Here is a 12515-nt window from a genome sequence, read left to right as displayed (position 1 = left end):
CTTTTATTTTGAGTGATAAGAGGACCAGAGAGAAGCAAAACAGTTTGATTTGGTGTCAACTATCAAAACATGCTGGCCTCTTCTTCGTACAACACTCGATTCAATTGCTATGATTCATTTCGAGCGAGCGCGATGTTTTTGGACCGTTGTTAAGCAGTCTGCTGCCACCTACTGATCACACTGCGTGCACTAAGTGAGGTTCGAGTGCTGAAATTGAAGGACAAAAAGAAAGAAATGCCATCTGAGAATCGAGTTGATAATGGGGAGAGGGGCGCTTTGAAGGTATCAACCTACCAAATCTTTGGGCTGTATGACGAATCCACCCCTTAAGTCATCACGCATACTTGCCAAATATGAGCCAAATATTTCGACCAACGCCTTTTCTTTTACTCTGATGGCCAGTTGTTTTAAACAGATACGAATTATTGTGTTTAGGTTAGGGGGAAGTGCACGTTGAGTGTAAACAGAAGATAAGGAGGGACGCGAGGGTGTTTTACTTAGAACTTCTTTCAAGCTTTTTTATGATTATTTTTTTAGACAGACTCGATAGGAATAGCGTTATTCTGTTTACAAGCATTATTTTATTTTGTGCTAAATTGTCGAATGAGTTAAATTCTTGTACAGAAACGAGGCCGGTGAGCTAAACGTTTTAAGTGTACCACTCGAGTTTCTAAGGGGAGCCTGAAGGCACCACGTTACGTCATTTACGTTGGACTATACGTCAGGCGAGCGGCGTCGCCGTCTGCGCCGGCCCCTCCCACTACGTGAGGCGCGGAGGCTCTCTCGGAGCTCGGAGTCGGAGCTCGGTCCATCTGTGCCCGCCGCTTGCTGCCTGGCTAGCGAGGCTACTGCGGGAAGAAGATGGCGACGGACAAGACGAAACATGAGGGCAGAGTCAAAATTGGCCACTACATTCTCGGCGACACGCTTGGAGTGGGCACGTTTGGGAAGGTTAAAGGTAAGAAGACAACCCCCCCCCCACCCCTCACTTACTTCAACCGAAAGATGGTGGCCGGCGAAGCTTTTTAGCATCGCGGCTAATTCGCTGAGCTAACTTGTCAGCCCGAAAAAGGCGTCGCACTTGTTGTGTCTTCCTCCTGCCCCGTTTGCCCAACTTGTTTGCGGCGAGTGAACGACGCCAGACACCGCTAGTGAGAAGCACGTCGTTTGGTTCGGGGGCAGTGTTAGCCGGAGAGAGCCACAAGTCGCTTGTCAAGTTAGCCACGGGGAAGTGAAGCTCTTCTAATTCAGGGGTGTCACAAACTCCTTTTAATTAAAGTACCCAATTAACCCCAATTCAGAATCTTTGTAGCCTAATACGCCAAAAATAACGACAATTCCAAAATGTTGCCTCTTTTGTGCAAATAATTACAAGTACTTTTTGGATAATAGTCACAATTATTATCTTGTTGCAAATCATATGAGCAATCTCCAGTTTCTTATTTAAAAAAAAAAAAAAAAATGTTTGCAATTTTAACAATGTTATGAATCAGTGTTTTCGTTTACACGTGTGCAACTTACAGCTCACAGTGGATCTATATACTGTGTACCTTTTTGTAAAACAAATTAGGTTCGAGAAATCAGTTTTAAATTTACATAAATTTCCACATCCACCTGGAAATCTTGACAACCTCAACTGAGTCATCACACCAAACTAGAGGTGGACCGGTAGGGTTGTCTCAGGACCGATACCGATTATTAGTAGTCAAGGAGGCCAATAACCGATATTTGGAGCCGGTAGTTATTTGCTGTAAAAGAAAATATTAGCATCACAATTTTGATTAATAAAAACTCCAACACTTTGTTTGATAACCTTAAGCATATGTGTATTAAACAGCTTTTCAGATTTGCAATGTATTTAATTATTTTTTAAATCTTAGACAACAGACATCTTTGTTATACAATTCTAGCAAGAAATTTAGAACGCTGTGACGCTCAGCAACATGTCCTATGTTAGTTAAATTAAAATGTTAGTTTACCCAGTTTTCAATTGTAATTGCCCGATAATCGTCTACTATTACTATTTCGAACAACACATCCTCAGTTGGTGAAAACTAACCAGTCTCACGATGGTCTAAACCCAGCTCATGTTCCCTGATGACCATAAAAAAAACTAAAATGGGAACTTTTCAGAATGAGGGTGCCGTTGTCCCCCGACCTCTTTAAAAGTATCAAGAAAACTACATACGAGTTGTAGCAGTATGTGAGAAAAACATCAACGGGTTCCCCCAAACCACCCTCTTTTGAACTTTGGCTGTATGCTGTGAGATTTTCCTTTTGTAAAATATCTTACCTTGGCTCAATAAAGTTAGGTAAACACTGTTCTTGTGTCATAAAACCTGTTTTAATTGTACAGGCTAGTAATATTTTAACGTTATTACCTGCCATTGCAGTTTTCGGTCTACATGTCAGAAACGCTCTTTAAGTAGTCCAAAAAGCTACCACAATCTTGGACGATGAACGGAATGTTTTGTTTTAAAAAACAAAACGGTGGTCATGTGTGCAAACTTTGTTGATTTCTTCTCTGCGTGTCTCCTGGTAGTGGGCCAACACGAGCTGACCAAGCACCAAGTGGCCGTGAAGATCCTGAACCGGCAGAAGATCCGCAGTTTGGACGTGGTGGGCAAGATCCGCCGGGAGATCCAGAACCTCAAGCTTTTCAGGCATCCCCACATAATAAAACTGTAAGTCCTAGATTATGACCCGCCTGCACGTTCCCTAATCCCACCCATTGAGCTATTTCCAACCTCTGATGGCGACTTCCAGAGGCCTTCCATTTGGGATGATATCCGTCTGAGCCTCGTTTATTCCCTCATAATTGGGTGCAATCTAATGTTGCTAAATTTATCTGAACTGACACACTAAAAAGGGGTCGTTGGTAGAACAGTTAATAAAGTTTGAAGGAAATATGTGTCTCAAAATTTCCCCAAAAAGTCCCCCGAAGGATTGCCAAGGACTACATCGAAGCCAAAAGATAAGCAGAGCTGCATTGAGACGCACCCTAATGAGCAAGTGTATGAAGTGCCGCCTCTACAAGTGAAAATGCTTTTATTGTCTAGATCCGCCCTCGGTTGTCATGGTAGCCAAAGCTAGACTCTCTCCCGTGCATTAGACAGGGCCGTCCCTCAATACAGGCTGATTTCAGCAAGACAAGAAATGGGGTGTGTAATGTGCACTGTAGTTCTTGAGCCTTTCGGTATTTGAATGAAAGCAGGAAATTACTACAATAAATGTTTAACTGTACAGATAACATTTTAACATTCCTAACTGTCAAACTTGCAGCTAATGCGAAACAAGTCTTCGCTGCCGTCACAATGGATTCCGCTTTGTTCACGCTGGCCGTGCTGCGCGCTCTGCCCGTGTTGGCAAAGATGGCATCTCAGACACCAACACACAAAGCGAGCTTACATTCCTGGGCACGGATGAAATGGAGGTGCTATGTGAGCAATGTGGCGGCCAAGTAGCGCGCTCGCATTTCTGTCCACATTCATATTCCAGCACTGGAAGATTTGGAGACACTTCCTCATGCTTCCGAATGACAAGCTGTGTGCAAACTTTTGACCGGAACTAGATGTGTGCAGTCTGCTGCAGAAGGCCGTTGGATCCCGCGTTTGTATTTCACATTTTCGGGTAGTTGTCAATTGTCAAGTACAAAAAGAAGTTGTACAATTAGCATTGAAATTAAAAACCTGAAGGGTTAAAAAAAAAAAAAAGAAAGAAAGGTACATTCATTTTTTCACAATCTAGCAGTTCCCAGGTGTTTTAATAACATGTCTGTGTCATGTTTGTGTCAAAATACACCAAGCATCAAGACTTTTATTCCACTTTACACACACTAGTTCTTGTCTTGCTGAAATTAGCTCATTTTGAGCAGCTGGCCCTGTCTCTCCCTGCAAGTGAGCAACCGGGGCAGCGCAATTAGGGCGTTGCAACTGGGAAGAGCAACTTTTGCTTTTAGGAGCAGAGCCCAGACTGATTTAAAAAAAAAAATATATATATATATATATATATATATATATATTATTAGTGCACCATTTCTCGTTGGAAAAATTGGATGGTGTGAACCACTGGAGATTCCATTGTAGTATGGTTGCCTTTAAGCTACGGAAGAGACAAAATATGAGCAACAGCTCTGAGTAGGACATATTGGTCAGGCTTACAGTACTAAACCGTTTGTTAACTTTTAAACTGAAGACCTTCGGTAATGTCCTTTTTTGTTGCTGAGCGTGTATATTTCTAACCCGCCAATCACGCGACGATCATCCCCGCAGGTATCAGGTTATCAGCACCCCGACGGATATCTTCATGGTGATGGAGTACGTCTCGGGAGGAGAGCTCTTTGACTACATCTGCAAGAATGGAAAGGTAATCTTCAACTCAAGTGTTTCCCCGTTCGGGCTCGCCGTTTTGGATGAGCCAACATAAAACAAAGGGAATTACACACGCTGTATTTAATCAAACCGAATCACTTCCGGAAGTCCGCTAGCTCGGTGCTAACTCACAATGCAAAACACAATGGACGGGCTAACGAAACTAGCATCAATGTTACAGGAGTTATAACCCTTTAAGCAACGGATATTTGAAGTCAAACGGTGCATGACAAGAGTCACGGCGTATGTTCATCCTCTGCGAAAAACATTTCATGTTAATGCAGCTTATTGAGTTAGTAGTGAAACTCTTCATGGAGGACGTCTGTATTATACTGCCCCTGGTGGCCAAGGCGTGTACACCGAGTGCAATGTAAATGGGCATTTAAACATGAAATCATGATGCACAAACTGTTTCTTTACTTTTTATTTAATCATGTTCTTACATTGTTTTTTAAAAATCAAATACAATATAGAGTGCTATTTTTATTTCCCCAAAAACATCTTTTTTTTTTTTTTTTTCTTTTTTTTTGTGGTGCTAGAACGCATCCATTACATCTCCGTTCATTTGAATGGGGATGGATGATTTGAGGTACAAAAGTTCCCAGAACAACTAGAACTCACATGTCAAGGCACCGCTGTACCTAAAATTCCTTCCAATCTTTTGTTTCCTCCATCCAATTGGATTGTGGAAATCTGATCTCCTTCCACTTGGGTTGTCATGTAAGAGAGGTCATATTCGCCCAGTAATGACGCACAGCCATTTTGAAAGCTGACGGGCGAGAAGAACTCGGCATTATTGTCGGTTTAGCTCTTTTTTTTTTTTTTTTTTTTTTTTAACCCAAATGTCAAAACACGACTCGAGGTGTCGCTATGTGCTTCTCGCCTCGCACTCAATTTGCGGCTCTTTCTTCCAACAGTTGGACGAGAAGGAGAGCCGTCGACTGTTCCAGCAGATCATCTCGGCGGTGGATTACTGCCACCGGCACATGGTGGTGCACCGGGACCTCAAGCCGGAAAACGTCCTGCTCGACGCGCACATGAATGCCAAGATAGCCGACTTTGGTGAGCACGGCAGTGAATGCATAATAATGAGGATAAAAATACATATCTTAATTAATAAAAAGGTAAGGGCATGAATAAAACAAAAAACTAATACATTCAGAAAGTAAATATATTCAAAACCGTTATTTCAGCTAATATTTGACATCTTAATATTTTAATGAGTGAGGTCATAATTTTATGCCAATTTTACTTTACATTTATTTGACTAAATAAAGTTGTGAAATAAGTAGATAATGAAATCCGCGATTAAATATGTACATCAATATTTTCAATTTTGTGATTAAAGCTTTTCTTTCACACTTTAATTCATGGATACGGAAACAGTTTCACATTTTAAGTCATTAATTCACTGTTTTTAATTATCCTTTTTTATTTTTATATTTAAAAAAATGTCAAATACATACTAAAATTGTCTAGGAAACAGGCAATGTAATAAATTGTTAGGCATTACAAGTAATTTGCATTTTAATGATTAATATGATTGACTTTATATTTAAATAGATTTAAAGCACTTAGGAATTAAATATTTTTAAATTGGTCATTAAATAAATACTTGTATGTAATACTTTGTATTCAGCTTACGTTTCACATTTTAATGAATTAATTTAAATTGTTTCACCTTTTAATAATAAGCGTTTTAATGATCTTTGCATTGACCATTTCAGTAATTTGTGAAATACAACATTATATCGGTCATGAAAATAAATACATATATACACAACACAACGCTCTTTATTCACTTTTTTCCCCCTTGACTATATTTATGTCATAAAATAAATACATAACTAAATCCCAATGAAATAAGTACATAATTATACTTGAGAAGTTTTGAAATAAATATATTGGGCAGGAAATAACTCAATTTAAAATGTGTATTATATTTCATATTTAATTCTTTCCGTGAGTATTTGCATTTGTTTCAATTGATTGATCTCTGCTGATTTCATGAAATCATTTGTTGTGCGCAGGTTTATCGAACATGATGTCCGATGGAGAATTCCTTCGGACGAGTTGCGGTTCTCCCAACTACGCTGCTCCTGAAGTGATCTCCGGAAGGCAATGAACACTCGCCAGCGGCACCTGCAAACGCTCAGGCGCGCTTCAATATGATTTCATATTTCTCTTTCTCCTCACTTCTATCGACAGATTATACGCCGGTCCCGAGGTGGACATCTGGAGCAGCGGGGTGATCCTGTACGCCCTGCTGTGCGGCACGCTGCCGTTCGACGACGACCACGTGCCGACGCTCTTCAAGAAGATCTGCGACGGCATCTTCTTCACGCCGCCGTACCTGAACCCCGCCGTCACCAGCCTCCTGAAGCACATGCTGCAAGTGGACCCCATGAAGAGGGCCACCATCAAAGAGATTAGGTGAGGACGTCGCAAGGTCGGCCGCGGTCCGTTCGCGCGCACGGTTCTCCAAATTAGAGGCTGAGCGTCTTTGCTTCAAGCTGTTGTCACTCCCAGTTGAGGTTTACTGTAAAACTGTCATATTAAAACAAACATGAATTGAAAATGGTGCATTTAAACACCAAAATGTTGAACCGAACTGTCTAATTTCATCTAACAAAAGTCAGATAGTGTAAGGCTAAACTAAAATGCCATAGACAGGCTAATGGAAATTAGCATACATGTTACCGTGATTATTTTAAATTTTAATTTATTCAGGATTGTTTTTCAAAAGATGCTTTGACTTAAGGTAAGCGGTAACATTTATTTTTGTTATATGTAAAGAAAAATATAATTCTATTATTTCTATGGAAGTTGATGCACATTAATGCTCATTGGAAAAAAAAAATTCAATGTTTGTTATCGGGAAAAATAAAGAAGTCCTGGATTGGAGGGGGGGGGCGCCAAATAGCAAAACTTGTTTTGTTTTATACTTGTTTTAATCCTTTGCTTGTTCTGTAAGTGAAGGGAAAAATCAGAAATTGGATTTTTGTGGGGAAAAAAGAGAGAGAGAGAGATTTTCTGTTAAAACCGTATCGCCCATCCTTTCAAATGCTTTGCTGGCTGAAACGAGGTCTCGTGAGTCACGCATTATGGCATTTATTTTTCCTGAAAAGGTAAGTCAAAAGCTTTAAGGCGTCCATCATTGATGGTTGCCCCATGACTTCCATTCTGACCTCCCCCACAGAGAGGATGACTGGTTCAAGCAGGACCTTCCCAAGTACTTGTTCCCCGAGGACCCGTCCTACAGCAACAACATGATCGACGACGAGGCCCTGAAGGAGGTGTGCGACAAGTTCGAGTGCACCGAGGAGGAGGTGCTGGCCTGCATCTACAGCCGCAACCACCAGGACCCGCTGGCCGTGGCCTACCACCTCATCATCGACAACCGCCGCATCATGAACGAGGCCAAGGACTTCTACCTGGCGTCCAGCCCGCCCGACTCCTTCCTGGACGACCAACACCTCACCGCGTCCGGCGCCTCGGTGGCCGCCGTGGTCAAGCCCCACCCCGAACGCGTGCCCTTCCTGGTGGCGGAGACGTCGCCGCGGCCGCGCCACACGCTGGACGAGTTGAATCCGCAGAAGTCCAAGCACCAGGGCGTGCGGCGGGCCAAGTGGCATCTGGGCATCCGCAGCCAGAGCAGACCCAACGACATCATGACGGAAGTGTGCCGCGCCATGAAGCAGCTGGACTATGAGTGGAAGGTGAACGGGAGACTTGCCGATTAACTCGTTCGCCGGCGGCCGTTTTCGACCATTTCGAGACCCACCGATTTTATTTTATTGTTTTCTCTGCGTGCCTTCAGGTTGTGAATCCCTATTATTTACGCGTGAGAAGGAAAAACCCGGTGACTGGCTTGCAGACCAAGATGAGCCTTCAACTCTACCAGGTGGACAGCCGAACCTACCTCCTTGACTTCCGCAGTATAGACGGTACGTCCGTGTTGGTCATTCATTAGCAAAATGCTGTTAATGTTTTACACCACTCATGATACTTTGTATTCCACTGTCATGTTCCTTATTCCTTCCCTTAAGTACTTTAGCGAACCCTCTGTTAAAATCTGTGATATAAAGTTGAATCTCCCACATGCTTTAAACGCATTTAAATTGATGAAAGCACAATTTTCAAAGTATTCCTTTGCGTCTCATCTCACTTTCTGGCTTGCACAGTTATCCAAATAAGAGACAAAGAGTGCTCGCTTCAAGTTGTGTATTCATCACACCTACTTGAAGTTTACTGTTAAACTGAGGATAAAAGGGAATTATACTTTGTATAGTTATACACCCGAAATGTCCAACCAAACCAGATGATTTTTGTCCAATGAAAGTCTCCCAGTTTAATGCTCACGGGATGTGAAAAGCCATAGATGGGAAATTATGGTTCCCATATTTTTGAGAGTGTGTGGTTAAAATCAAAACTGCAGAACTGTGGTTCTCCAAAGTTTGCTTAGAAGTACCACTAGCGGTAAGCGAAAGTACCACTGAATGAAATGTTCAAACTGTCCATAATGTTACAGTGTCTTCAACTTTTTTTTCATTCAGTACACTACATTTTTCAAGTAAAGTTCAGTTGTATTTAACTTTTAAGTGCAATACCTTTTGAAAATGCACAAACAAAAATTTAGTAGGATTTCGTTACTGGTTTGGTGCGGAAAATCAGCGTAAATATTGATCATTGTTTTCCAAAGTAAATCCAGGTTTTGGCAATTGTCTTATTTTGAAAAAACAAAAAACACAAAGATAATCAGTGTGCTTTCATGGAGAACTACAGAAATGTCAGAATATTTTCTGTTGAGATGCTAGAATCAGACGATTTGTGCACTTTTATGTTAGTCAAAACGAGTAATTGATTATCAAAATATTTCACAATCGATTAGTTTTATCGATTCGTCGTTTAATTGTTGCACCTCGAGTATTGAATTTCTCTAACTACGACGTGATAGTGGTTGTATTAAGAGGTGTGGATTAAGTCGGAGAAGTCCCACCCAAAAAAAAAACAAACACACAAAACAAACATTTTGTCTCGTGTATTTTTCCAGACGACATGTTAGAAACCAAATCCGGCACGGCCACCCCTCTCCGCTCCGGTTCAGTGGACAACTACCGCGCCACCGTCAAGAGCGACACGGACGGCGCCGACTCTTCCGCCGCCGCCCCGCAGTCCAAGACGGCCGCCGAAGGCTCGCTGGCGTCATCGCTGACCTCGTCCATCGACTCGACGGGCGGCGCCGACGTCCCCGCCGTGCCGCGCCCGGGCAGCCACACCATCGAGTTCTTCGAGATGTGCGCCAACCTCATCAAACTGCTCGCACGATAGCTCGCTACGCACACGCGCACACTTACGCACGCGTCGATCGCTATAGCCTTGTTTGCTCTCCGAGTCTCTTTATAGCAATAAGCATGCAATCCATTCGCCGCTCGGCCCAGGACGGCAGCGCCACGCAGGGGAGGAGCCGGGCTAACGAGAGGGAGAGCAGAGCGTTTTTTTTGGGTTGTTGGTTGTTTTTGTGGGGGGGGGGATCAGTATGGTAACACCTTGTGAAGTGATTACACTGAATTCGCTGTACTGTCAAGCCAGTCAGCTTCCAGTGCAAAAAAACATATTCCAAGTTTTTTTTTTTGGTTGTTTTTTTTTCCCTGTGCGGGAGAAGGAAGAAGAAGCACTTTTTGCACACCTTTCTTTTCATTCCTGCTGCTCTACTTTGTTTAATTTGTTTGTTTTGTCTTCTTCAAGTGACCGACCGGCACACTCATCGGGCTGTCGGGAAGTGCAATCACCCCCTCCACCCGCCTTCCCCTCGCCACCATTTTGTTTTGTTGTAAGCCCAGCTTTGTCCTTACAGTGTTCCCCCACATATTCACTAACTCATCCTCTGTTATTAAATGGAAAAACTCACCTAGCCTCGTCTAATATAAAAGTATTGTTTTGCCGTTGTGATCATATTTAGGCAGGCCATAGCCCTGTCTAAGTAGTCCTTTGACACCATCTTGTTGCATCTATAGGCTGTTATCAACATTTTGAGGGCGGGCACGTCAATTAATCGTGCAGTTCTTGGTGGCAGGGCTCTTGTCCCCATCACCCTGCGAATATCAGGGGAACACTGTACTGCAATTTTTTTAGTTTTGTTTGTAAAGACGTGGTTCTTCATCAACACTGTATAAGGGTGGATTTACATGACAGGTCCAGGTGGCTAGCTCATTAAGATTTCATACCGATAATGGATTTCCACATTGGTTTCAACTGACATTACGATGGCATCCGCATGCGACAAATTACACATACATGAAAAAAAACAATACATAGGTTTTACAAATATATTAAATGTTACGTCTTGTTGATTTGGCCTGGGTGGGCTCCCCCCCACCCACATTGATTTTAAATGATGGTAAACACCACCATTATTTTCCTTATGATGGACATTTCAACCAAATTTAATTGGCTACGTTAACTGGAGTTCTCTGTGACTCCTCCAGTCTCAATGTATTTGTGGCAACCTGCAGGTGCAACTCAAAGCTGAAATTGACCCCAAAAAAAGGGGGAATTGTGTCACCTAATCCATGCAGTGTAAATCCAACCCAAGATAAAATAGTTGTTTGTTTCCCAAGATCTATTGCTGGATAGTTGTTGTTTTTTTTCCTGCTTTTTTCAAATCTGTATCACTTGTCAATCATACTCGAGCGTGGTTTCACAAATGAACCCATTCCCATGCGTTAACTCATGCTAACAAACACGTGGGGATATTAATTGACTACAGATGTGCCAAGAAATTGTGTGCCTGCTTGATGATCAATTTGAAAAAGGAAGACAGCTTGCAGTATTTTGACTCTTGACAATCTTAGAATTGAAATGAGAATTTGCGGCCCCCGTCAGTTTGAAAAGGCTGCTTTTGTGCTGTTTAATGCTGTTGACAGTCAGAAATCCTGAGATTTTTTTATTTTGATTCCCCTGTGTCAGCTATTAAAATGACATTTCTTATTCTTTGTTTTTTTTTATTGTGTAAATCTTTTGGAATTGTGTAGTGATGATTAAGAATTGCTTTTTTTTTTAGGTCTGTTTCGTTTAAAAGAAAAATGCCTCAAGTAAGCATTTCCCATTCCTGTGTGTTTACTTCATTACAATTGAGAATTAGTAGAGAAACTACATGTTTCTATACCAGACAAGCCTATGAATGTGTCACTTGTTATGGAAATCTTTTATCGTCTGCTGTCGGGTTGCCTTATTTGGCAGGGGCGGGGAAACTACAAGTACTCTAGATATGGCCCCCCAAAGCATTTAACACACTGAATTTATAATAAACATATTTTGGGTGATCATTTTTCAGAAATTTACAAGGACTGATAATCGGGGGGGGGGGGGGGGTTCCTCGCTTCTGCCTTATAATCAGTACAGTTCTTTTGTTTTCAATTATTGGTCCATTTTAATTCCCTGTATTAATTCACACATGGGAAACTATTAATAAAACCTTTTGTTAAAAATATTTCTTTTGCCAAACTACTGCGGACCTCTGCTCCTTGATGGCGGTTGGAGATGATTTTTCTTGTTTAATACATTGTGTTTTCATGAAGCGATATCAGTGGTTGCTGATGTTCACAGCTTTAAAAAAAAAAAAAAAAAAAAAATGTCTGAACATATGTTGATTGTTACATTTCATTCCGACTGAACACCTTAAGTTGACCTTTTTTGTTGAAATACGAGTATTGAATATAGTCAGAATCATGGAGTTTTGGGAAAGGTGTACTTTTGACTTTCAACTTGGGGTGTGTTTTGATTTTTGTATGTAGAAAAAAGGAATGTGTGGGGAAAATGTGAGTGTTTGGAGTGGAATTTGTCTGAACTGCTTTGTGTAAAGGGACCCTACCTAACGAGTGTGACCGTTGTATCCGAATGGAAACTGTTGGAATCGTTTGTATACACAACTGCCTAAATAAACTGCTAAATTGCACACGAACCCTTTAAAGACTTATCAATATATTTAGTTTTATACTGACTCTGAATATGTTACTAATGTATTTCGATTCATTGTGTGCCTTACATTAATTAGAATACAGTATTTTGTAACGCAGTACTCTGTAACAAAAATGGGTTTCGTGTTTCTTTAAGAAAATATAGAAAACATGTACTTCCGGGTGA

General features: G+C 41.5%; 1 protein-coding gene across 1 annotated transcript; it reads left to right on the top strand.

The window, feature by feature from the left end:
• Nucleotides 1–6: 6 nt before the first annotated feature.
• Nucleotides 7–12327, top strand: prkaa1 (protein kinase, AMP-activated, alpha 1 catalytic subunit). The gene is made up of 9 exons (XM_061697981.1): nt 7–958; nt 2543–2684; nt 4272–4365; nt 5288–5432; nt 6401–6488; nt 6579–6803; nt 7570–8089; nt 8191–8317; nt 9424–12327. Exons 1-9 carry the CDS (start codon nt 862–864, stop codon nt 9699–9701), a joined length of 1716 nt encoding a protein of 571 aa, XP_061553965.1. The 5' UTR covers nt 7–861; the 3' UTR covers nt 9702–12327.
• Nucleotides 12328–12515: the final 188 nt, after the last annotated feature.

This window comes from Phycodurus eques, chromosome 15 (assembly GCF_024500275.1).
Source record: "Phycodurus eques isolate BA_2022a chromosome 15, UOR_Pequ_1.1, whole genome shotgun sequence".
NCBI lineage: Eukaryota > Metazoa > Chordata > Actinopteri > Syngnathiformes > Syngnathidae > Phycodurus > Phycodurus eques.
This window is presented reverse-complemented; position numbering and strand designations above follow the sequence as displayed.